This window comes from Halichoeres trimaculatus, unplaced genomic scaffold (assembly GCF_033239565.1).
Source record: "Halichoeres trimaculatus isolate MK-OKI-2021-1 unplaced genomic scaffold, fHalTri1.1 fHalTri1_scaffold_3, whole genome shotgun sequence".
NCBI lineage: Eukaryota > Metazoa > Chordata > Actinopteri > Labriformes > Labridae > Halichoeres > Halichoeres trimaculatus.
This window is the reverse complement of record NW_027437181.1, coordinates 40,354,545-40,381,958: the sequence shown is the minus strand read 5'-3', so window position 1 is coordinate 40,381,958 and position 27,414 is coordinate 40,354,545. Positions and strand designations below refer to the sequence as shown.

The 27,414-nt window shown below is 46.7% G+C and overlaps 1 protein-coding gene across 1 annotated transcript in view; it reads right to left on the bottom strand.

Moving 5' to 3' along the window:
* Positions 1-18,398, bottom strand: part of minar1 (membrane integral NOTCH2 associated receptor 1) — a 37,716-nt gene extending 19,318 nt beyond the window's left edge. The window contains exons 1-2 of the mRNA XM_074666467.1: positions 16,777-18,398; positions 7,122-8,573 (exon numbers count right to left, since the gene is read on the bottom strand). Coding sequence (XP_074522568.1) covers positions 7,122-8,573; positions 16,777-17,610 — 2,286 coding nt within the window. The 5' untranslated portion in view covers positions 17,611-18,398. The remainder of the gene's footprint in view (positions 1-7,121; positions 8,574-16,776) is intronic.
* Positions 18,399-27,414: the final 9,016 nt, after the last annotated feature.

Here is a 27,414-nt window from a genome sequence, read left to right as displayed (position 1 = left end):
CAGTCAGGTAGAGCTATGCTTTGAAACGTGACAAAAAGCAAACTACTAGCCTTTAGCTCAAGTTTTAACCTGTAGCTCAAGTTTTAACCTGTAGCCCCTTTGTTTAAAACTTTAGCCCCTTTTCAGACTTAAGCCCATATTTTAGCAACTGGCTCATGTTTTTAGCATATAGCTTTTTTTATCCATTAGCTCATGTTTTAACCTAAAGCCCCTTTATAGTCTTTAGTTGATATTATAGCCTTTATCTCCTTTTGTAGCCTTTAGCTTTTGTTTAAGCCTGTTAATCAACAGTCAGGTAGAGCTACGCTTTGAAACTTGTCAAAAAGCAAACTCCTAGCCTTTAGCCTGTGTTTTAGCCTTTAGCTTGTATTTTACCTATAACCTCAAGTTTTAACCTGTAGACCCTTTTTTTAGCTTTTAGCCCCTTTGTTTCAAACTTTAGCCCATATTTTAGCAACTAGGTCATGTTTTTAGCGTATAGCTTTTTTTTAATCTATTAGCATATGTTTTAACCTGAAGCCCCTTTTTAGTCTTCAGTTGATTTTATAGCCTTTATCCACTTTTGTAGCCTTTAGCTTTTGTTTAAGCCTGTAGCTTGTGTTTAAGCCCGTAGTCCATGTTTTTAGCCTATATTGGTGCTAATAATCTCATTGTGTGGATTACGATTCGGCCTATATCTAGAAGGAAGATTTTTTTTAAGATCACTTAGAAACTCCTTACAGTCCCTTTCACAACCAGCAAGTTGAGAATAATGGCTCTGAAGAGGCGGCTGGGTGGTCTTATTGCCCATGGAGAGAGTGGTCTTGGCTGCCAGTGTGATGAGGATTTAACCAGGGTCTACACTGACAGCACAAACTCAGAGATATCACATGATATTTTGAGCTTATCATTCCAGATTCATCCAAAAAGTCCTCCTGGACCGCACTAATCTGCAGGCTGTGTTTGTTGAGACCAATGTGTTTTGCAGGCTATGTCTGTTAAATGAGACCTGTGACATGGAGACTGTCAGCATGTTCACAGAATGTTCTTAATTGGAGGCAGAGCCAGTGGAAGAGATCCTGACAAGCTGAGGTAGACGGCTGTGCTGGAGAAAATCAACAGCACAGTAGACGTCCATGGGAGGAACTATTTAGAGCCTCCAGACGAAGGATAACTACCGTCACCAGAGGCAGTGAGGAGGACGCGTCAGAAGGAAACGTCTTGGCTGGATGAGGGGACAACCGACAGAAGCTGCCGTGGAAAAGATTGACCTCTGCCTCCTTCAGCTCTGGCAGACACACACCAACCTCTCATTGTTAGTGTCAACATGTCATGGGCAGCAGACTGAAGGCTGGAGACCAACACGAGAGCTGGGTTATTTCCCTGGCTAGTATTTGCCATGACAACACCCCCCTAAAACCTGTTGAAATAACAACCACACCATTAAGTCAGAGTCTCCAGGAACTCAGCCCACACAGATTCACAGTCACTCACATTCCAAGACCAGTGTTTGTCCCTTCTGGGCTTCTGTAGATGGATTAATTCCAGGGTAGAAACACAAAGGCCTTCTTATTTTAGGCTGAGTAATTAAGTAGGATATCCACAGAGTATCTGCTCTGTCCCCAACAAGCTCTCTGCTCCTCAAACCTTTCTGATGATAACATGTTTTTCCTTCAGTGCAGTGTGTTTGCTGTGGGCGCTGTGTTTGAATGTTGATGTGTACTGATTCCTCTACAGCAGAGTGTGGATGGGGTTTCACAGACAGACAGACAGACAGACAGACAGACAGACAGACAGACAGTCAGACAGACAGACAGACAGACGGAGGCTTTTACCCGTACACATTCAAACAGCAGAGACAAACAGCTCTCCCATCACTCAGCCTGATGGTCACAGAGGAGACATCAGTGACAAAAACAGCAATGTCCAGTCACCAACTGTGACAGAAGAACTGGCTCCAAACCCACAGACACGGCACGCAGTGGGATGATAATCTAATTACTGACCACCCGGGTTTGGACTAATTGCACACTGCAGCATGTAAATGGATTATGAGATTTTCTGCCTCCACAGTCACAATAATCTGCTTCCTCCCAGGATGTAAACGTAGTTATCAATTTCCTCCAGTGGAAAATAATCAGATTACTTCGTATGAAGCCATGAGATGAGATGGCAGGTAAACACAGTCTCAGCTGTCCTTCTGCTGACACAGAGTGGTTAGAGATTATTTCACCTGGATATCAAGATGGGAGTGTCAGACCGGAGAGGAGGAGAGCTAGACTTTATGTGCTTTTTGAGAGCAGGTGATGCTTTTCTCCTGACGAGGGACGAATGAAGAATAAAAAACTCTGTGGGTTGTTCCTTTAGCAGCCGTCGCATCAACTATGTCAGGGAAACAGAATTTATGTGCACAAAAACTACACTTGGATTCCTTAGGACTCATTGAAACAAGTGGGCTCTGGAGTGGGTAGATGAGCACTGGTACGACCTGACCACATGACCAGGATCCACTGAGGTTACATGTTACAGGCACATCTCAGAGCACCGGGCTAAGAGTAACACTGAGCAGGTAGTCTGCTCACCCTCTGGACAGTAAACCACGCTACAGATTGATTTTACTCGTTTGCATTTCAAATAACAGCTCTACACAACTACAAATAAACACATTACCTCCCCGCCATTGCTTTGCATCCTGGGAAAAGTTGTTATCAAGGAAGGTAGTGCAACAAAGAAGATCTGATCCCAAACCCTAATGAACAACAAGGGTCACATCTTCATTACAGAGAGCCATGGTGCTTATGGGAAACTGAGGCCCACCTCACACGAGGACGGCCCTGTATCGTCTTGGCGTCAGCATCAAAACATGTATCGCTGTTTACACATCGTATTGTACATAGGCTTGTGCATTTACATGACAACACAAAACTGTCGTGAGGTTGCCCATGTGGTTCTGCTCCGAGGCGGATTCCACGTCAACAAGTGCTCATGCACGCGTGACATGCTGCGTCTCTGCATGAGCACTGTTGTTGCCGTAGCTGGTGTTGTTCATGCTCTCTGAGAAAATGTTGATATAATAGTCGAAGCAATATTTGTAGCTGCTGGAACAATATCAGAATCAGTCCGCCTGTCGCCATTGTTGTTGTTGTTGTTGTTGTTGTTGTGTGTGACAACATGGGTGGGGGGGCAGGGAGTAGGAGGGATACTATGAGGTCACCGTCTTCTCCAGACTTCTCTGTTTATACCAAATATGGCATGAAGACGAATACACAGATATCCACCTGCAGACACGTTCTCAAAAAAGATGTGGAGTCATGGACAAATACGCGTCTCCGTGTGTCAATATCATCGGATCGATAGTTTATTTTACTGGAGTCATAGAAATATGCACTCGTGTAAAGCCCACCTGAGTCTTTATCAAAGGTGATCTTTTATAAAAGACTACAGGTGATCCACTGTGAGAGACTACAGGTGATCTTCTGTCAAGGACAACTAGTAATCCACTTTTAGGGACCTTTTTGTTGGGGACCACAGTTGATCAGCTGTGAGGGAATGCAGGTAATCCACTGAAAGGGCATCAGGATGATCCACTGTTGAGAACTTAAAGTGATACTCCGGGATGGAACAAGTTGGGTCCTATCACAAGGTTTAGGGCAGAAATGACCCCTACAGCAGTGTTTTTGTGCAGCAGAAGCCCAGAGCGCTCGCACCAAACACCCCCTCCCTGCTCCTCTGCCGGTTTCCTCTACACTCAGACGGGGCCATATTTTACTCAACCAAAAACAGAAATAAACGGACTCCCACTGAAAAATCTGATATCAGTCTGCATTCATGCTTTATTTTGAGAATTTTCAGCGCGTTACTTTTACACAAAAACTCAGCTAAATAAGGCTCTAAAAACGGCGCTACCTCCACTGCAGAGCCACAGCTGGCTACGAGGCGCTCGCCGCTTAGTGTATAAGTCCGCGCGTGGCGTGCCAGATATAAACAAACGCAGGTAGTCTGCCAGGACGAAGACACAAGATGAGAACTAGAGCCTTATTTAGTGGTGTTTTTGTGTGAAAGTAACACACTGAAAATTCTCTAAATAAAGCGTGAATGCAGACCCATATCAGGTTTTTTCTGTGGGAGTTCGTTTATTTGTGTTTTTGGTCAAGTAAAATATGGCCCCGTCTGAGTGCAGAGGAAACCGGCAGAGGAGCAGGGAGGGGGTGTTTGGTGTGTGCGCTCTGGGCTTCTGCTGCACAAAATCACTGCTGTAGGGGTAATTTCTGCCCTAAACCTTGTGATAGGACCCAACTTGTTCCATCCCAGAGTATCACTTTGAGCTGAACATCTGTGGAGGACTACAGGCGATCCACTGTCAAGGCATACAAGTGATCCACTACAAAGCACCACAAGAAAGGACTACAGGTGATCCACTATTGACCTATTAATGACTGATAATTTACCCAAATTGCAGCACAATGTGTCAGGTCTTGATTCAGCTGAGATGTAAAAGGGCAAAAGGGATCCACTGCTATTAAGGACTCATTCTTTCAGAACTAAAGGTGATCCACTCTGAGGAAAACAAGTGATCCACTGTAAAGGACTACAGGTGATCCATCATTAGGGTCTAGAGGTGAACCAGTGTTGACCCCTTAATTTCAGTTGTCGCCAAATTGCCACATACCGTGTCAGGTGATGATGCAGCTGTGATGACCTTGGTATTCCACTGACGGCTATTGATTCATACTCCACACAACCCAAGGATCGTAGGAGGAGCTCATGTTCTGTCACAACATGTTTAGGTCATACATGACGCACTGCAAAGTGTTACAGACTGAAAAACGCTGTGAGAATGAGAATGCTGTATTCATGGATTCAGAATAAAAAAAACAATTTTCTGTAAGATAGAAAAAGAAGTAAAATAAGAAAAAAATACGCTGGATTTAAGTAGAATACTGGCAGATAAATGAAATAATAATGGCGTCATGAAATGATTGTCTAAGTGTTTTAATTTCATCACAATCTTTCCTCTGAGTCTTTTTACTCTTGGACCCTCCCAGCTGCACTCCAACACCAAAGGGACATCCTGTACTCTGGGCCGAGCGGCGTCTCCCAGATTTGTCAGGATTAATTTTTCTCTGTGAACACGTCTCAGCTGTGGTGAGAGTTGTGTTACACAAAGAGCTGCACGACATCAAACTGGCTCCTTTTACATCCAAGCTCAGATTTGTCCCTGAAACCTGCGTCTGCTGTTTTCTCTCAGCTACAGGATTGTTTTATCATCACCTGTTGATATCCAGCTGAAGAAATCACACACTCACACACAAAAAGTAGAATGAAGATTAATGATTCTCATGGGATGTTTTCCTGCTCTGACAGATCAGACGTCTGAATACAGACGCAAAAACAGCTGCCTCTAACAGTTTCAGGTCTGATAAATCACATTGCAGGAGCTAAATGATTACATTTGCATCTCCTCCTCCCAGAAATTTGCACATTCTGATGATTTACATATATTCTGTATATTCATTAGAGCAAACACACTAAATGGATTGCTCATGCTCTTCTGCTCATTTAACGGACGCAATTCTCGGTGCACCCGGTGAGGAAATCAGCTTTGTGTGCAGTCTCAATTTTTCATACATGCAAACCATCAGTAGATCGGGGCCTTGGTTTGGTGAATGAGCATGTGCAGTGTTGGCTGGTTGAGCCTTGTGTTGAAGCCCGGCCCTGTCATTAACCCAAACTGTCGTATGACTTGATAAAAACATGTCACAGCTCCCTCAGGTGTGTCCTGCCCACAGCACAGGTTCCTGTGTGGGTTTAAGCACACACTCAGGGTTATGGAAAGATTAATGACTGTGTTAGTGTTTGTTTCGTTTCCCCTCACCATACCTCATCTACCCTGACAGTCTGGATCACACAGTTCTGCAGGAGCCTCATTGGTCAACACAGCTGTCAATCACAGGGTCATACCCCCTCTTTATATCATCACATAGACAATTAAAACTCAGACTGACTTCACCTTTGGCAGCCGGTTCACAGGGAGGAGGCCTCAGCTCTAAATCTTTAGACTTCACTTAAGGGGAACTGTTATGTCATCTGTCTTCAATCTGAAAGTGTTTGAAAGGAATCCCAAAGAACCACGTTATGAAGCTAAAAACAGGAAAGAAAAGCTTCCTGTGAAAGACAAAAAACCTTCTTCTTCTAAAGTTCATATCTAAATGTAGTTTTGGAGATGATGGGAGGTGAGTGAGGGTGATAGGAGGTGATGGGAGGTGCTGGGAGATGATTGGAGGTGATGGGAGGTGAGTAGAGGTAACAGGAGGTGACTGGAGGTGATGGGAGTTGCTGGGAGGTTATTGGAGGTGAGTAGAGGTGACTGGATGTGACAGGAGGTGATTGGAGGTGATGGGAGTTAAAAAGAGGTGATGGGAGGTGAGGGGAGGTGATAGGAGGTGACTTGAGGTAAAGGGAGGTGATGGGCAATGATGGGAGGTGATGGGAGGTGATGGGAGGTGAAGGTAGGCAAAGGGAGGTGATGGGAGGTGTTAGGAGGTGATGGGAGGTGATGGGAGGTGAGTAGAGGTGACTGGATGTGACAGGAGGTGATTGGAGGTGATGGGAGGTGAAAGGAGGTGATGGGAGGTGACTTGAGGTAAAGGGAGGTGATGGGCGATGATGGGAGGTGATTGGAGGTGAAGGAAGATGATGGGAGGTTACTGGAGGTAAAGGGAGGTGATGGGCGATGATGGGAGGTGATTGGAGGTGATTGGAGGTGATTGGAGGTGAAGGGAGATGATGGGAGGTTACTGGAGGTAAAGGGAGGTGATAGGAAGAAGACTGGAGGTGTAGGGAGGCAAAGGGAGATGATGGGAGGTGATTGCAGGTGAAGGGAGGGGATGGGAGATGATTGGAGGTGATGGGAGATGATTGGAGGTGATGGGAGGTGTTTGGAGGTGAAGGGAGGTGATGGAAGGTGACTGGAGGTGAAGGGAGGAGAAGGGAGGTGATGGAAGGTGACTGGAGGTGAAGGGAGGAGAAGGGAGGTGATGGAAGGTGACTGGAGGTGAAGGGAGGTGAAGGGAGATGATCAGAAGTGATGGGAGGTGATGGGAGGTGAACAAATGGAAAGTTCCTGAACAGTGTGTCTGTACCTCTTTGGCCTTCCTGTGTCTCTCCTTGCTGTCTCGGTCCTTGTCCATTCCCTCGTCTGCGGGTTGGCAGGAGTAGGACACCGTCCTCCAGTCACGCGGCGAGTTGGTGATGCTGGCTACCTGCGACTCGGTGATGCCGTTCTCCTCGTTTAGCGAGCGTGACAACCTCCTGGTGAACATACTCTTCTTCAGAGCCTTTACCCTAAGGCTGTCGCTGTTGTTTCCGTCCGGGCAGCACCACTCCCCTGGGGAGCTGTTGTCCATGTTGGCGTGTCCAGTGGTGTTGCACGGGAAAACTCGAGGGGACAGGTTGGTGTTGGGGTGCGGGTGAGGCTGCAGCTTGTCAGGGATCAGGGTGGACCCAGAAGCAGACGGCGGCTCCTCGTGCCTCCCGTTGGCCTCGGGCTCCTGGATCTTCTCGTCCAGCTTGTTGAGCTTAGAGAGCACCTGGGAAATCTCACTGCGGACCCCTGACAGAGATTCCAGCTTCTTCTCGATCTCACCGATCCTCATCACCAGCTTGCACACACTTGATTTGAGCTCATCATCCGTGTTTTCCAGCGAGTGGAAGAGGCGGTCCAGCTTGGACTTGGCGAGCTTGACCGTGTTGCGTTCAGGGGAGCTGTCGCCCTCAGACTTGAGTGTAACCTGAGACAGAGATCCATTACTGTTGTAGCACGAGGGCTGGACAACACCCAGAGAGTCACAAACGCTCATGTCGTCCAGAAAGCGGAAGATGTCGCTGATGTCGTCGCTGATGAGCTCCGAGTCTTCATCGGACTGTTTGAAGACCGGCCTGTCTCTGAAATCCCTCACCTTCTTCTGCTCGGCCTGCTCTGTTTGAGTCCCCACACTGGACTGGATGTCCCCTCCCTGAAAGGACTGACTCTTCATGTTTTTGTCCCTGAACCTTTTGACTGCTTCCCTTTTGTCCAAAGCCACAGGCCCACTGGCCATCAGCACTGCATCCTTGGTTTTTAAGCCCTCACTTTTCTTGGCGAAGCTGGACGGGGAAGCTACCACTTTGTCTTTCGGGCTCTGAAAAAGCTTCTCGTCAGTGCTGATGATGCTGAGGTTGTGATGGGGGTTTTCTTTGAGTGGCTTTCCATTCATGAAGGACCTCACAAAGTCCGGAGGCCCCTCCTCTGTGTTCAGACTGAGGCTCTTCACGGGCCAGGCTGGCTGCTTCCCCGCTCTGTGACTGGGCCTCCGGCTGCTGACACACTCTGAGACAGTGGTGGGGCCGAAGTAGGTGGACGCCTGCAGGTCGTCGAGGCTCTCGTGCTTCACCCTCTGCCTGTCCTGGAGGGGGGAGTTGAGTGTGGGCTCTGTGTAGGGGTTACTGTAGGGCAACTCAAAGCTGTGGTTGAAGAAGGTGGCAGGTTTGTGCAGCTCCCTCCTGTGGTGGCTGGATGAGGCCTCGCTGCCCTGCTTACAGTTTGCAGTGACCACCTGTGACAGAGAGAAGCAGAGGGACCATGTTAAACCTTGTTTCCTACAGAGGTGTTCAGCACATTTCCTCTGGTATAACTTCACCTAAAGAAGTCCACTCTACCTGTCTATCCAAATGCATCTGTAAACAATGTTTTAGAGATCTATTTCTGGCTCCACGGTTTCAAACCCCACACCCACTCATATTCAATACTTCAGGAGGTGACGAGTCATTTCAAAAAACACTGTTAAGAACACACACACTAACGTGCCCCCCTAGGAGCCAAAAGGCCCACTAAAGAACTATCTTTAGGTCAAAAACACGTGTTAAAGTGCTCTCTCAAGAGCCAAACATGGTATGGTGCTGCTTAGGAGCCAGAACGCACGCCAGGGTCTCTGCTTGGGGATCAAAACGCCCCTCTGGTGGGAAAAAAAAATGTGCTCTTTCTTTATGATGCCTGCACTTTGAAATGTGCACACCACCGACCAGATACGTCTGTGCATTACAGTGTATGACATGGTTGGTGCTCTGATACTGATTTCAAGTATTTTTGTAGTTTGGGCATCATTGACCAGACACCCATCAGCAGGTTTGGTGTCTACTGAAAAACAGTCTGAATGGAGAGCAAAAGCAGGCTGAACAAAATCCAAAATGAGCTATTCTGATGTGTCATTTCATGTTCATGGCAAGGAGGTGAAGTCACATTTCTGTTAGCTGAAACAAAATCAAAACAAGCTGGAAAAAAGTGATCTGTTACGGAAAGTGTAACATGAGTTTACACACAAAAAAAAAAAAACCTAAAATATAATTATAGTGAAGCACAAAATGGTGAGTTCTCGTCTTCGTCAATTCCTCTCACTCCCATAGATGTATTGATAGTTAATGATTTTAAAATGAAAAAATAAATCAAGCAAATTAATTTCAGAAATGTGTTCTATATCCCTTAGTTACATTCAGGGAACACAACATCATTTCATTCATTTATATGATTCTCTTGAGGTTACTTTTTCTTTTTTCAAAAAATTGAAATCATGAGGTATACTTATAAAAAAAGGAGCCTAGAGACTCACAACAAAAGTATTAAACCCAACATTTTCATGGATAAGGAAGCCTAACAAGGTAACCAAGAGATGAGAAAAAAAAATTGGATGTTAATTTTTTGTTTTTGGTATATTTTAAAGCCGATTTAAGACACGGGTCGAAACTAACGTGCTAACACCGGGGATGGTAAGCAGAAAACTAACACAGGAGGAAGGTTAAAAAAATGTGTTTCCTCTATCAGTTAACTTAAAAATAAAATTAGAGATGCTGTTATTAGTTTTTAATACACCCCCATGTTCATGATAAAGTCTGCAGAGAACATTAAGAGGACGCTGGATCAAACTTTTAGGCTGGATTTATAAGGAAGCTGTAGGCCTATTGATTACAGGATTCACTGTAAAGATGATTATTTCACTCCTCACAATATTATCATATAAACATGAACTGTGTGCAAAAAAAGTGACTATTTCATAACAAAAAGATGTTCATTTACATGAGATCACAACCTATGTGCTCATCTTGAGGTACGAATAATCATAAAACTATGGTCCACCCGTGCGTAATTGATCGACACACTTCAGCTCCACTCCCTCCTCAGTCTGTGACAGGTTCAGGTTCAGGCTGGAGTCTGCAGTTTCTTCCAGAGCTCAAACACATCTTTAAAAGACAACTTTCCATGTTTCTGGACCTGAACAGGAACATTTAATAATAGTGTGTCTTCTAATAGTCAAGTATCACAGATGAATTAATCCAGGTATAAACGAAGGCTGTGTAAGTTAAATGTTTAAAACTCTGCTGTATTTAAGTTTGTCACATCCACACTGCTGAATCTCTGCAGTGATTTCCTTGCAGGTGAGTTTTTTCTGATTGGCTCTACTTTTCCGACTGCCAAACTACACGGTGTCATTTCCTCTCTACCTGTTGCTATGGCATTGTCAATTACCAGCATGAAGAGGTTCCCTTTGGTCCCACCAAGTCATAAAATCAGTGTGTTCGGCCAGCTGAACCCTGAATATTTAGGGGCGTTTTATGTAACTTACAATTGTTTTCAGCCACCACATTTATCAACAGCTGATCAGGCGTATGCTGTGATTGGCCCTGGTACGCATGTTTCATAAATCACATGTGACCGTTGCTGTAGGATTATTTTTACACCCAGATCTGCGCCAATTCCCACACGAGATTGATAAATGAGGGACACATTTAACTGTTTGATGAGCATGGTTTTTTTTCATGGCTGTTCTTGGTGAATTTTTTTTTTAAATCGTACAATACTTTGAGTTTTTATAATATTTTTTTTTCCCGCCCCTTAAACTAATACTGAAACTAATAAAACAAAAGAACCCTAATCTTTTTCAAAACATAAAAACTAATTTAGATAACCTGCTTAAAAACAATAACAAAAACAAATTAAAATTGAAGTGAAATTGAAGCCAAAACAACAAAAAGATGAAAACTAAAGGAAAACTTAAAAACCTGAAACAGCACTGGTTCACACCACTGGAGTAAGCCAGAGTGATGTCCTGGTGTTGACTGCTTCAAACAACCAACAGGAACTTTCCTGGGGGTGTGACGGATGGATGATTGACAGCTTTTACTAATTCATCTGAAAATATGAAGGTCAGGATGACAGCTGGAAAGATGCTGGTTCAACTCCAGGGAACTGCTGAGATGCCCTTTACCATAAAACTGAAACCCCCACATCCACAGTCTGAAATCTCTGCACTAATGTGTGTGTGTGTGTGTGTGTGTGTGTGTGTGTGTGTGTGTGTGTGTGTGTGTGTGTGTGTGTTTGTGTGTGTGTGTGTGTGTGTGTGTGTGTGTGTGTGTGTGTGTGTGTGTGTGTGTGTGTGTGTGTGTGTGTGTATCTCTGTATGTGTACACGATGTCCAACAACATGAAAGAGGACAGAGTGAGTTTCCCTCAGGTATTGATAAATTGAAGTGTGTGGAAAAACATGAGGCTGAAAGCAGTTCTGTGTTAGTTATATACGTATTGCCAGATCAGAGAGTGTTTAAAACTTGTTCAGAACAAGAAATCTGATTGGGTGAGCAGCACTTTCATGAAGCTGAGCAGAGGTACATCTTTTTCCTTCAGAACTGTCGTAGTTCTTGGTGGCAGTGATTCAACAAGCTGCTGGAAACGGTCCTCAGAGAGTTTGGTCTATATCTGATTCCAGCTTTATGACATGGAGCATTATCCTGCTGGTAGTAGCCATCAGAAGATGGGTACACTGTGCTCATAAAGGGATGGACATGGTCAGCAACAATACTCAGGTAGGCTGTTGACTTTAAACCATGCTCAGTTGGTACTAAGGGGCCCAAAGTGAGCCAAGAAAATATCCCCCACACCATTACACCAGCAGCAGCAGCTGTACCGTTGATACAAGGCAGGATGGATCCATGCTTTCATGTTGTTGAGGCCAAATTCTGACTCTACCATCTGAATGTGGAGCAGAAATCCAGACTCATCAGACCAGGCAACGTTTTTCAATCTTCTATTGTCCAGTTTTGGTGTTGCTGTGTGAATTGTAGCCTCAGTTTCCTGTTCTTAGCTGACAGGAGGGTCGCTCGGTGTGGTCTTCTGCTGCTGTAGACCATCTGCCTCAAGGTTGGACGAGGAGAAATCACCTTTCTACTCCGTTTTAATGTTAGGTTTGAACTTCAGCAGCTGGTCTTCACCATGAATACATGTCTAAATGCTGCAGAGCTGCTGCTATGTGATTGGCTGATGGGAAATTTGAGCTAATGAGCAGGTGAACAGGTGGAGTGTGAGTGTATTTACTGTGCAAAGGTTTCATAGGCAAAAAAGTAAATCTAAATCACTAAATAATTGGTGTGACGGCCCTTTACTTTCAAACCAGCATCAGATCTCATAGCTAGGTTTTCACACAGTCAGGGATCAAGTTGGGCTAAAGTCAGGTCTATGATTCGATCAGACATTTCACACGGGTTGAAACCCAGTCATTGGGTGAAAGAGAAACAGCTGTGGGAGGCTTGAAACTGAGAAGGTGAGGATGATGATGAAGACGGATTCTCGTCAGACACGACGACCAGACTTAGCACAGCGACAGCAGCACCACACCAGGTAGTTCAGCTGCAGCAGCGAGGTCTCTGCAGTCGGAGATTTTAAAGCAGACTGGGCTCTCAACAGGGGCTGCTCAGGCTCTTTAGAATAAGAACTAAGAAACAAGAACGATTGAGGATCATAGATGCTGTGGTCAGCCAAGGAAAAACACATCAAGCGTATTTCCATTTAACCCCTACATACTGCTGGGGTCAAATTTGACAGAAGTAAAAATTCCCTTAATGTCATTTTACATCACAGAGTTGAAGGGGGACCCCGACACCGTCACAGAAACCCAGAGGCTCCCCCACAGAGACAGACCCCTACTGGTCTTACATGGGACTAAAAGAGGTCGGGGGGTGACTCGGAACTGACCCAAGAACTGCTCCTGGAAAGACAAACACCTGTAAGATGATAAAATAATCCTCAGAGAAACAAACCTGAATCAGTTACTGATCTGACACCGTGACTGGCAGACTGTGTGTGCAACAGGCCCTGGTCTGATCTCCCATCACCTGGAGGTTGGTGGGGATTCAGAGGATGTGTGAGAGAAGAAACTCTGACTAAAGTAAAGTGTCCTACCACTGCTCTAAATGCAGAGACTATTTTATTAACAGCATTTTATTTTATAACCTTTTGTCTTCTAGGTGGTAAAAATTTACTGATATTTAAAACACTGATTTCTTATGACACCGCAGTGAGGATGGCAGGTCATGTGCCAAAGGGTAAACATGGTTTTATTATAAAGTCCACAGTTTTAGAATTTCATGACATTTTTTAAATCAGTTAGATAAGTTTAAATCATTATGGCTATTATGTTTTTTAGTCTTGTATAAAACAGGTAATAATAGTGTGTAAGAGTCGATGTTTTTCTCTAAAAATAAATGTTGTAAAACCTTAAAATCTCAACCAATCCACTCTCTGAAATACTGTAAAGATTTATGATAGATTTATTGACGTGACAAAGGTTGTTTAAACATTAAATAGATCTGTAGTTTAAACACTTACTATGAAGGATTTCATGGTTCAGCTCACACTTAAAGGTATGAAAAAAGAACAGTGTGTACAAACGGGAAGAGCGTCAGCTCAGAACTATCAGGAATAACACCTCCTGTCCTCTGGAAGTCTGGGCTGAAGTGGTCTCCATGGAAGAGATCAACCAAAAAGCAACACCTCTGACATGAAGCAAAACCAGGAGACTCAACTTCTGCACCCAAACGATAACACCGAGGAGCAGAAACATGGAGCAGGAGCTCTGGCCTGAGGAGTCTGAAAGGGAGACCTTTGAGTGTAGAAACTGATGGGGGACACGCCAAGTCCTGGTTTCATTCAGAGTCCTCTTCTGGCACGATGGGGGACACACTAAGTCCTGGTTTCATTCAGAGTCCTCTTCTGTTCATTCACTGCATTTTGTCCATTGATGGAAAAAAAAGAAACAACGCCTCCATCTTTGAAAACTTCTTACTTTACAGCATTTTTGCTGCCTGCATGAAACTTACAGTATATATCATGTAAGGGATAATGTAGAGCGAGCCGGTCACTATAGAGAAATAAACACCGACAGGGTGATGCAGGACCCCGACGTGAAGCGGAGGGGTCCTGCATCACCCTGAAGGGGTTTATTTCTCTATAGTGACCGGCTCGCTCTACATTATCCCGCTTATTACACGGCTACTCACTAAAAAAATCAAAAATTTGACATCAAATGCTCATCTAAATATGATTTTATTGATTCACAAAAGTTGTCATTGCATCCGCTTGAAAAAATAGTCCGTTCCTTCTTACGGTTAAAACAGTAACGGAAAGCAACGGTAACTCTGAAGCGAAGATTAGCTTATTTATAATTCACATTAAACTGAACGTTTCCATTGATGGTGACGTGGGACAAGGTGAATGGGACATCTTTGGGAATATTGATGCTGACGTCTCTGTCCTCATTCATGTCCATATTTCCTCCCTACTGTGGCCCTGCAGCTGGCATACCTATAGAAATAGTTTTTCACCGTTGCAACTGCTCTCAATATTATCTCATCACTAACTCTTTAAGAGAGGCACTCACCCGATCTGCTGCTGCTGCCAGAATTAGAGGACAGGATCTTGCTCCACTTTTCCCGATCTGTACTGGTCGGAGCCCAGTAGCTTCTCAGACTGCTCTCACATCTGTGCCCTGTCACAGACATGATCTCCCTACTTGCCAGACCTGCCTGAGAGAGGAGGTGGACAGCTGTGCTCCTCAAGCTGTGATTCGTGTATCTCTTAGAAAGCCCGGCTGCCTGGCTGATTTGGGGTAACATTTTCCCGAGGTAATTGTGCCCCATGGGTTCACGAGAGTACCACACTGCTTGCCTTTTCAGTAGCTGTTGATCCTTTCTTAGTGGATGAAGGTAAAACGCTTTAGCGTCGGGAGGGCAAAGGGACAGGTATTTCTTGAAACTGGCAACGGGGCAGTTTGGATTGTCAGGCTCAGCAAAGATGCATCCTCTGTAATTTTCTTTGCATGGATCTTTGGCATCTTTGTGGTTTTTTGTCTCAGCGTTGTGGGTGAGAGAAATATACTCGTTACCATGCTCATCCTCTTTCACAATGAAAGAGTCTCTTGTCAGGTCTCGATTGCCTTCTCTCCCCCGTCTTGCGAGATGCAGCTGTACATCAAACCACACTTTTCGGACCAGTCCGACCGCTGTGTGTGGGGACAGCGCCTCTGAGCACCTGAGGAGCTGCAAATCTGTTGCTGAGATGGGAGGATGATGCTGACTGACGTCTTTCCCGTTTTTACGGAGGGTTTTAATGACTGATTTAAATACCCCGTTGCTGGACTTGAAAGTAGCACAGTTCATAATATCAAATTTTGAGAAATTTCAAGATATCCCAGCCCTAATTGCAGTGTAACTGGCAACTGAGTAGGTGTTGCCGCTGGAGTTTTGAACAGATGCATAAAATGATCGCAGCACCTGGTTGAGGCTTTCTGCGGAATAACCGTCAAAGTTTGTTGACATTTTCTTTTCAATTAGCCAGTCTTTAAACACATTCATGGCCCATGCCGTGTTTCGTTTAGTATTAACTTCGTGTCTGTCTTCCTCAGTCTTGTCAATTTCGGTGTCATCTAATTCCTTGTGTCTTTTCACCTCTCTTTCTTTCTCTTCGCTGGTTTCCTCTCTTCTTCTTTTCTTTAGCGGTGACTGGTCAGCCATCAACCATGAATCCAATGTTTCGCCTTCTCCAAATATATTAAAAGTGATTTTGGAAAATTATTCCATTTTTGATGGAGCAACGGGAAACAACAGAAAATTAAAGATGTCTTGTCGCTGGTATAAACGTTCGGCGGATTGATACATATGACGTGATCCGCCCGAGTAGTTCAGAAGCGTCCTTTGTGGTCCGCTATTCAGAATAACAGACCGTAGAATGTTGTAATTGACCAGTCAGGATCGAGCATTTGACAATGCCGTGTAATAATACAGTATAGAACAATGTATATGTACATGTGAGTGAGTGTGTGTGTGTGTGTGTGTGTGTGTTCACTGTTTTTAGTCAAACTGATAACTAAGAATTACACACGTCTTCACTCTTAATGCTGACTCCTCATTATGTCTGCAAACGTATAAATATTCATAAACAGTAGTGGGTATGAAACAGATATGAAACAGAGCTGTGCCGAGCAGGAAATGATTTCTGTTGCCTGGAAACGCTTCAGTTTGAGCTGAGTGTGAAACTTGTGTTGGTGGAGACGGATAATTCATGAAATAAAGAGAAATTAAAAAGCTGCTGTTGCTGGTTGCTGCGCTGTGATATGCTGCCTCCTGCTCCTGATGCTGAAGGAAACCACAACAAAGTGAGTACAGGCATCTTCATCAGCTCTGGGTGTTTCATTTTTCATATGAGAGGCTTCTACACTCTGAGTTTCTTTATTTTCAACTATGACCTTAAAGGATTGCTCAGCTATCTTTTGGATTTTTAAATAGACTCTATACAACCTCTGAGACATCCTCCCCCAGCATCCCGAACGAAAACATCATCATAAAATGTTGACACATTACATCGGAACACACCCTGGATACACACACACACACACACACACACACACACACACACACACACACACACACACACACTGACCTGTGGGGAGAAGGCCACCAGGTTGTGGAAGTCCTCCTTGAAGATGTTCCTCTTCTGGATGCAGGGGTGAACAGAGAAGGGCTCTGGACGGCTGATGTGCTGCAGGGACTCCTGGTCCGTGTTGGACTCGCTGTCGATGTCCATGGGAAAGTAGGTGCTCTGCATCTCACAGGGAGGAGAGGGGGGGGTGACACTGCTGGAGTACTGGGGCAGGTGCTGCAGCTTTTCCAGGGAGGCAGCCCTACATTTCAGATCCTTGCTGACCCCCAGGAGGAAGTTTGGGTCCGAGGTGCGTACAAACTGCTGCCCGCTGTCAGACGGTTTTGGACCGGGACTGGTGCTCTGAGATGTGGGTTGCTTCTGGTGGCAGAGGTGGTGGTGGTGATGGTGTCCCACCCTGGGGCTCGTGTGCTCATATCCGGACCCCCTGTCACGGTCCTGAAACTTGTAGGCATCCTGCTCAGGCCTGCACAGGTCCAGGGACTGGTTCTTGTGGAGCTTGGCTTGGTGCACAGAGGGGATCTTGTCTTTGACCATGCCCCCGTTCATCTGGATCAGATTGAACATGGTGACGATGTCTGCGGCCACCATGAGCTTCTTGGACTGCAGGTCCTCCATGGAGCAGCGCATCTTGTCCTTGAAGAGCGTTGCCGGGAAGGCAGGGTCGAGGCAAGCCGTGTAGAAGAGCAGGCTTCGCAGCTTGACTAGGTGCACCAGGTCAAAGCGGGCGCATAGGGACTTGCACAGGTCCTGGTAGGACATGGTGTTGTGCTTGGTGTCCAGCTCCTCCAGGATGCGGACTAGGAACAGTGAGTAGTCCGGGACAGGATCCATGGCTGCTGTGGAGACAGGAACAGAAGGACAGAGAAAGTACTACCAGAAAAACCTGGACACCTGGACCCACCACACTGAAGTCTTCAGTCCGTGCTGGTGTTTGTATTCATGCCTCCTGCCTGAGCAATGACTCAAAGAAACACTGAGAATCACCCAGACTCCTCCACAGACTGAAACGTGCTCTATAACAATGATGAAGCTGGATTCCACCTGCGCAGACAGCAGAGCAGCTGCAGAGCCTCTCTCAGGGCGCAGACCTCAGCCTGCCTCAGTCAAATCTGCATACCGACACTCAGCCCGAGTTACCGGGGGAGAGCGCAGAATCATTTAACCAGCTCGGTGCAGTCCAGCTCGGTGCGGTCCAGCTCGCCTCTCCCCCTCAGAGAGCCGTCAGGAGGAGAGAGGAAGTCTGAGGAATCACGAAGCATCATCTGAGTCCGAGTCCGCAGCGCGGGCATCAGAGCGCGGTCCGCGCAGACCAACTTTAACCCTCCGCTCCTCCGTCCGCTCCTCCGTCCGCACCGAGCACACCGAAAATAACACAAACAGCACTCCTCACGTGCACGCGCACAGGAGGCATCAATGCAGGTCTGATGTTAGTCAGGTATCAGAGCCGGATCCTCGCCCCCGCTGGCTCCCAGCAGACTGGACCTCCTCCATCGCCCGTCGTCTTCTCCTCCCCCCGGACTCCCTCCGTTCACAGCTGTGCTGCTGCTGAGGTGGAGGAGCTGTCCGGGGATCGTTGTGCTGAATCTTCGTCAGAGTCCAGGACTGCACACCTACTCCACCGGTTTCCTCTTTCAGAATAAGAGCATGAGGCGGGCGCACCTGGGGAGGGGGCTCAGTGAGTCCACGGAGTCCAGGTTTCTGGTTCAACGACTGAATGATTGAATCTCTTATCAACACTGGCCCAGGTCAACACTGACAGTCTAACGCGTGAATATACTGAGGCTACAAAATAAATGAACTGATACTAAAGAAATAACTCAGTCTCATTTTCGTCATTGCTTTAACAACACTTGGTCACTTTAGTGTTTTCATGTCTGGACTCTTCCTCTGACAGTGATCAGATTCAAAATGAAGCATCAGAGCTCAGGGTCTATCCTACAATAAAACAGAGTCTCAAATATCTAAAATATCCAATAACACCCCTAAAACCATTACTTTCTACATTGTCTCTAAGCACATGCCTTTTTATTCTTATTAACCTTTCAATCCAAGTAAAGTAACAAGTCAATTGAACATCTCTGTTTTAGAGCCGAGCAGTCTGACTCCATCTGTTTAACAAAAAGCTCCTTTCCTCTGCAGGAATGCTTATTGTTATGCTGTCAGTCACTCACAAAAATACCCTGAGTCTGTTTAGGTACAAACACTAGAGCTTCTCTCTGGTTGTCTATCATCTCACATGTACAACATTATTTCCAACCCTCTGCAAGGTGAGTTTAAAGTTTTATGTAAAACCTTAAAACTCATGTGCATTGACACTGTGATGAGTGTAGTCTCTGTATGTGCACTGTATACCTGTTTCTTACTTTTCTTGATTATTTGACCATCTGTGCGCTGTTTAATTCTTTTATTTGTCTCTTTGCTACTTTAACACTGAGCATTAACTTATTGCAGGGTTAATAAAGATCTCACCTCCAGTGGGGGGAGTCGAGTTTCCTTTCAGCACAGTTTTTTCCACTCCCGCAGGTTGAATAAGATCTACTGAAGCCAGTCCAGAGTCTTTCATCACCTCCAGGTCAGTGTGTCCCTTTCAACTTACTCAGGCTCAGTTATTTAACTACACAGGCGGCCATCGTGACCTGCAACGCTGTCCTGGTGAAAAACCCAGTCTTTCCCACACAGACCAGGGCCCTCAGTCATGAAGGAGGTCCCCTGCAGCATCTCCACAGAGCCAGCCGCCGTTTGACGCTCCTGACCCACCTGAAGCTCCATTGGTCCATTGAAGGGTCATGATGGCGCCCCCTCCACTGTGCCGCCGTGAAAACATCTCCAGTGGGATCTCCTGGTCATGTCAGTAACGTTGAAGCCATCAGGACGTCCAGGTTCAAGTTTTTCTCCTCAGAGAATCAAACTTTCTTCTACTTTCAGTGTCCCATGTTTGCTGCTCTCTGAAAAAGTCCAAACGGTGAGTTTGCAGTGTTGAAGGAGATAGCTAATTGGATCCTCCGGCTTGACTCTGGTGTAATTTTTGGGGGCTACAGCCGGACTTTTTTGTTCCTGAACTCCCAGGATCTTTGAAGAAATTCAAAATGGCGGTCTGACTGTGTCCAACTTCAGCAGTGATGGCGTGTTGTGAGAGGCCTTGTTGTTGCAGCTCAACAATCCAATCACGTTCATGGAGAGAAAGATTTTTAGTCTTTACCATCAGGAGGTGATGACAGAGACAAACCCTAACAGGAAATCACTGAATCCATATTTTAGAGCAGATTTCGTCTTTTTAAAGGATCTGCTCTTAAACTTTTGATCAGCCAATGAACAGACTATTACACTTTGTTCTTTTCATTATAATATCTACTCCTTTTTTTGTCTCACTCCCATTTCTTCTTTTTGAAGAAACGTGCCCACAGTTTTACTGTAAAAGATGAGATGACGGAATGGCAAATAAAAGAAACTATTTGCAGCTCTAAGGGTGATTGAGAATCCGGGCTTTTATTATGAAGGTCTAACGTCTGCTTTTCCGGTCATGGCCCAGATGGTTCCGTGAGATCGATAGTGCTCTTTGTTTCCTCTCAGAATGACGTAACTTCGCCTCTCTCAGGACACTGTACAGCTTCTGTATCTCCTGGACATCGACCACACTTTCACTTTCACACCTCTGCACGTGTAACACGCATGCGCTGACGGAGTGCAGGGTGTGGAGCTCACCTGTCAGGTTGGCAGGATGATGCAGAACTCTGATCGAATTTCAGGTGAGACTACAGACTCTGAAAAAGGAACTCTCTGATTTTTTTATTTTAAAGAATAAAAAAACAATATTTCACCTGAAGGTGTCAGACTTTTGAAGGCTCCCTGTAGACTTAGTTGGTCATGATGATTGTTGGCCATGTGCAACTTTTATCCTGCTGTTTCATGCTGAGCAGACCATAAAACGGGATTAAGCATTTGTTTACCCACCTTCGTCCTGGCGGTTGTGCTCAGTTCCTTTTTAAACCAAATGACACATCACAAGCACTGGCTGTTAGCATGTATCTGACAATTTAATTTAGTTCAGTTTAAGAAAAAGAAGAGCATCAATTAAAAAAAATTTTTTATAACACTTAACTTAAGGACTCACTTTTTAACATCAAAACTGAGCACAACAAACTTTCTCTTAAAGGCAGAAACTTTGAGCAGGCAGAAAGTTTACATCTCAACTCACTGCCGGTGAATTAAACAGCTACTTTCAGCCAAGAGGGCAGGACATTGTTCCCCTGTGCTGCTGGAGACAGACATGCTGGGAAGAGACAGCAGTCACATTACACCCAGTCCACCAACTGATGTCATAATTGCTACCTCAGGAATGTCCCTCAGGTGTGTCCTCAGGCATGTCCCTCAGGTGTGTCCCTCAGGTGTATCCCTCACGTGCATCCCTCAGGCGTGTCCTTCAGGTGTACCCCTCAGGTGTGTCCCTCAGGTGCACCCCTCAGGTGTGTCTCTGAGGTGTGTCCCTCAGGTGTGCCCCTCAGGTGCACCCCTCAGGTGTGTCCCTCAGGTGGGTCCCCCAGGCATGTCCCTTAGGTGGTGCCCTATGTTGTGTTCCTCAGGTGTGTCCCTCAGGTGTGTCCCTCAGGCACGTCCTTCAGGTGCAGCCCTTGGAAGTGCCCCTCAGGTGAGTCCCTCAGGTGCACCCCTCAGGTGTGTCTCTGAGGTGTGTCCCTCAGGTGTGTCCCTCAGGCGTGTCCCTCAGGTGTGTCCCTCAGGCGTGTCCTTCAGGTGTACCCCTCAGGTGTGTCCCTCAGGTGTGTCCCACAGGTGTGTCCCTCAGGTGTGCCCCTCAGGTGCACCCCTCAGGTGTGTCCGTCAGGTGTGTCCCCCAGGCATGTCCCTTAAGTGCACCCCTCAGAAGTGCCCCTCAGGTGCACCCCTCAGGTGTGTCCCTCAGGTGCACCCCTCAGGTGTGTCTCTGAGGTGTGTCCCTCAGGTGTGTCCCTCAGATGTGCCCCTCAGGTGCACCCCTCAGGTGTGTCCCTCAGGTGTGTCCCCCAGGCATGTCCCTTAGGTGCACCCCTCAGTTGTGTTCCTCAGGTGTGTCCCCCAGGCATGTCCCTTAGGTGGTGCCCTCAGTTGTGTTCCTCAGGTGTGTCCCTCAGGCGTGTCCCTCAGGCGTGTCCCTCAGGTGGGTCCCTCAGGTGCACCCCTCAGGTGTGTCTCTGAGGTGTATCCCTCAGGTGTGTCCCTCAGGTGTGTCCCTCAGGTGTGTCCCCCACGCAAATCCCTTAGTTGCACCCCTCAGTTGTGTTCCTCAGGTGCATCCCCCAGGCATGTCCCTTAGGTGGTGCCCTCAGTTGTGTTCCTCAGGTGTGTCCCTCAGGCGTGTCCCTCAGGCGCGTCCTTCAGGTGCACCCCTCAGAAGTGCCCCTCAGGTGGGTCCCTCAGGTGTGTTTTTGAGGTGTGTCCTTCAGGTGTGTCCCTCAGGCAAGTCCCTTAGTTGCACCCCTCAGTTGTGTTTCTCAGGTGTGTCCCCCAGGCATGTCCCTTAGGTGGTGCCCTCAGTTGTGTTCCTCAGGTGTGTCCCTCAGGCGTGTCCCTCAGGCGCGTCCTTCAGGTGCAACCCTCAGGTGCACCCCTCAGGTGTGTCCCTCAGGTGTGTCCCCCAGGCAAGTCCCTTAGTTGCACCCCTCAGTTGTGTTTCTCAGGTGTGTCCCCCAGGCATGTCCCTTAGGTGGTGCCCTCAGTTGTGTTCCTCAGGTGTGTCCCTCAGGCGTGTCCCTCAGGCGCGTCCTTCAGGTGCAACCCTCAGGTGCACCCCTCAGGTGTGTCCCTCAGGTGTGTCCCCCAGGCATGTCCCACAGGTGTGTCCCTCAGTTGTGCCCCTCAGGTGCACCCCTCAGGCGTGTCATTCAGGTGTACCCCTCAGGTGTGTCCCTCAGGTGCACCCCTCAGGTGTGTCTCTGAGGTGTGTCCCTCAGGTGTGCCCCTCAGGTGCACCCCTCAGGTGTGTCCCCCAGGCATGTCCCTTAGGTGCTGCCCCCAGGCATGTCCCTCAGGCGTGTCCTTTAGGTGTACCCCTCAGGTGTGTCCCTCAGGTGTGTCTCTGAGGTGTGTCCCACAGGTGTGTCCCTCAGGTGTGCCCCTCAGGTGCACCCCTCAGGTGTGTCCCTCAGGTGTGTCCCCCAGGTGTGTCCCTTAGGTGCACTCCTCAGTTGTGTTCCTCAGGTGTGTCCCTCAGGCGTGTCCCTCAGTTGAAACCTCTCAGTTGTGTCTCTCAGGTGTATCCCTCAGGTGTGTCCCTCAGGCGTGTCCCTCAGGTGTGTTTCTTAGGTGTTACCGTCAGGCGTGTCCCTCAGGTGCATCCCTCAGGTATGTCCCTCAGGTGTGTCACTTAGGTGTGTCCCTCAGGCGAGTCCCTCAGGTGCACCTCTCAGGCTTGTCCCTCAGGCTTGTCCCTCAGGTGCACCCCTCAGGCATGTCCCTCAGGTGTGTCTCTTAGGTGTGTCCCTCAGGCGTGTCTTTCAGGGTGTCCCTCAGGTTTGTCCCTCAAGGTTGTCCCTCAGGTGCACCCCTCAGGCGTGTCCCTCAGGTGCACCCCTCAGGCATGTCCCTCAGGTGCACCCCTCAGGTGTGTCCCTCAGGTGTGTTCTTCAGGGTGTCCCTCAGGTGTGTCCCTCAGGCGTGTCCCTCAGGTGCACCCCTTAGGCGTTTCCCTCAGGTGCACCCCTCAGGCGTGTCCCTCAGCTGTGTCCCTCAAGCGTGTCCCAGTGGTCCCAGTACTCTTTAAGGCTAAGGAGAATAGCTTCACAGCCCTTGAAGCAAAGACAAACAGGAACCTTTCTTGAAACTAAACAAATTTCTCATGAATTTTCATCTGCTGGCAATGATGGTTTTTATCAGATATCCAATTCCTTTTTACTCTTAACATTCCCCATGCTTTGAATTGTTGGTGTTATTTTGAAATCAGTTGTTATAACAATTTAGCTAATGCTGCTACATTGACAGCTGGAACTAGAGTTTTTTATAGTGACTCTGATGTCAGAGCAGGGTAACAAACTCACAGCTAACGGACGTCACCAAAGTGAACTGCTTCTTCAGAAGCTACGCAAAATAGATTCTGAATACTGTAACGTTTGCTTCTCATAGCTTAGCTTAACTCATTACTCAAGTGACTCAGTACATGGTAGTGAAGTCTGTTTGCTGGGTCATCTGACATCAGTTTATCATGACATTGTAAAAATGTGTTTAGTTTGGAAGTGAATAAACAGTTGCTCTGCCTACGACAGCAAGCGAGCATCTTGAGGTGAAGTAATAGTGGAAATCAAGTGGCGTCTCCTTACTTAGGGCCGTGTTGTCAAACGTGGAAACAAAGGGCCAAGGGGAAGGAGTGAAAATGGGGATTGGCCCTTAATCTCAATGTTCCTCCTCTGCTCTGACAATCTGGTGCACATGAGGCTGCAGGAGCCTGATTGGTCAACACAGCTGTCAATCATGTTGTCAAACCCCTCTTTTTCATAGCATCAGATAATAAATTCAAATTAAACCAGTCAGAACAACACGACATGACTCAAGATGATAAGAACTAACTTTAATGACTGAACCCATTGTGACTTTTATTTGACCTGAGGTGAGAGTTTAATGACCCTAGGGGGCAGGCAGCATGACCCACCATGGATGATTTGACCCCAGTCTGTTAACACTTGAGGTGTCCATTTCAACATACAGTCAGTGTAATGATCAAAGCAGCGCTATGTACTCATTGAGGATAGACCTGAACTAGAAATCCTCCAGTTTTATCACGTTTGGTTTTATCGGTCTCTGTGAAGAGGCTGTCCTCTGAATGAAGGAACAGGATGCTGTTGAGAGTCAGCTGACTGGCGTTAGTGAAGACACAATCAGCTCAGAGTCTGAAGAACTGCCAGCCGGCCTCAGGCTCCAGGCGGACCAGCTCTGCCAGGCCGGGGGACAACTCTCCTCCTCCACCTCCTCTGTGTTCTCAGAGCGCTGGAGGAGTGACAGCTCACAAATCCTCCTTCATATGCTGCTCACTCACACACACACACACACACACACACACACACACACACACACACACACACACACACACACACACACACACACTACAGGCTGTAATTATGGCCCTGTCTCATAGGGATATTGATGGAGAAGAAGGTGTGGCTCTCTCTATAACTCATGACTAAAGCTGACCGTTGCATGTTTCCTCCACAAAGGATTTCAGCGCTCACACAGACGCTGTGATTGTCCCCTCTGCTCAGCACGCCGCCTGAATACAGATAGAGCTTGGAAAGGACAATTTTTTGTTTAATTCATTGAGTGTATCCTTCTGAAACACATGTATTCTCTGTTTTGCACACATTTCCTGGTTTGAGGCAGTATACGGGAGGTGGCCTATCTCCAGACCCAGACCCAGACCCGGACTTCCATGTTCCTGTGCAGAGTGCAGAAGGTAATACTCATCTGGATGTAACACAGAGGGTCCCTGCCTTTAACAGTGATAAACAAAGAACACTCATTTTCACCACATTTGATGAAGAGTTTTGAGAGACGGCTTGCTTCATATTCTATCCCAGGAGTCAGGACGTAGAAGCTTTATAAGGGGGTGATCAGTGCAAAGGGGCTCTGTTTAAGGCCTGAACCACACGTATATGGCTTTTTTTTGATCGGATATCTTTGTCCTCGTTTAAAAAAAAATCTTCGTCCACACCACAGATATATCTCTGTCTATATGAAGAGGCCAAATTGAAAACGATCACCTCTGAAGCCTGCAATGCCATGCCTGGCCGATTAGTGGCAGGTTAGCAAAATGTGAAAACCATAGAAGAAGACCGTTATGAGCATGCGCAGTCAAACACAGGATATTAGCCGTTGCTACAGTGACTTGTTGCTAGGTGCTTAATGTCATCGCGTCAACACCAGCTCCGTTTCACACCACAACACGGATCCACTCAACCGGATATTTTTTTTATTTCATCACTTTTTTATCCGTTTTTAAAAATCTCCGTTTATGTGGATGAAATTGCCGTGTTCATGTGGTTGAGAGGCCCAATTGGACAGAAAAATGTGCGTTTGGGAATATATCCATATACGTGTGGTTCAGGCCTTGAAGGCAGCTCCCATCCAGTGTTGTTCTGATGTGGCTCACACTAGCACGGTTCAGCGCTCCGGTAAACAACTTTAAGCTTCTTGCTCCAGAGCTGCATTATTCACAGCTGTGTTAGAAGTCCCTGGATGGTCAGAACAGCTGTGAGGAGACATGTTAAGCTCTCCACAAATGTCTGCAGTCTGCCAATTACCGCCATTTAGTGCTTTACTACATCCTCCATGAGCGCCCTTGGTTAGTGGTGAGTCTCAGTTTCACTGTAAATGTTCCACAGAGGCCTCCCTCTGGCTTCTTTCAGTAGTATGAAGCTGAAACACAAAAGGAGACACCACAGCATGGAGGAGATTCAGTCTCTGCTGGTTTTGATGGTTCTTTATTTCACTGCTCGTGGATTTGTTGACACCTGAGAGGGGAAATGGGTTCAAAAAGCCAGAATCAGCTTCCTCTGGGGAAACACCAAGAGGCAGAGATCAACCTGACTTCAAGAGGATGCATCCTTCTCAAACAGCTTTAGATCATCACTAAATACTGATCTGATGAGGAGATTATGACACGCATATAAAACCAAAACAGGATGACTTCCCCAGGACTTCTCCTGTGTTTGAACAGCTGCTGTAACCTGGATCTCCACTGACACGTTCAGCTGAAGGTCTCCAGTTTACAGGGTCACTCTTTAAACTGGAACACTGGGAGCTGACAGAGACACATTCACACCATCAGGCTCAAAGACCATTGGTTAGGAGGGAATGAATCAAGACCATCACAGCTGGGGGGTCAGCTTAATGTGGACCAACAGAGGGAGGAAACAAAAACACTGTGGCTGCTCCACCAATCAGAAAGGCTGTTTTCTAGGGTCAATTTTTTTCCTCTGAGCTAAATTCAAACCCTGGTTCCCACACACTGAAAACAGCTGGGCTATTTCATCAGCTCAACAGCAGGGTTATGAAAGGTTTAACCCACGGTAACGTAGGTCAGGCTGTGACCTGGTTTCACAGCTTTGACCTGGTCTGGCAACTTAAACACCCCCCCACCCCCAAAAAAATAAATAAATAAAATAAGAAAGGAGAGTTAATAGAAAGCAAGTGTTGGAAAAACAGACCTCTACTAAAGTGGTTTTCGCCTGAAGTCTGCCTCATCCCTTCTCTGATGTTTGCGAAACTATAAAACATTGAGATATTGCTGTCAATTCGAAGACTTTTTGTTGACACCTGGTGGACATGTGAAACTGTACAGACATCCTTCTCTCGGGAGAGGCTGGAGAGACCTCTCAGCCTCCATCTCATGACCCTCAACCTTTCTCTCTGGGAACAAGAAAGAAGCAATGCCAGGGGGAAGATCTGCTTCCCACCTTCTCTTCTAAAGACAAATAGTGTGTCCCAAATCGCATACTTCCATACTGTGTACTCAAAATTTTCAAATTGAGTGTACTAAGCATACTACATACTCACTGGCTTAGTGCGCAAATTTTGAGGGTGTAGTGCTGTCCCAAATCGCATACTGCCGAGCGCCGTACTTACCGGGAATGATGACATGATGTCGACCTCTTC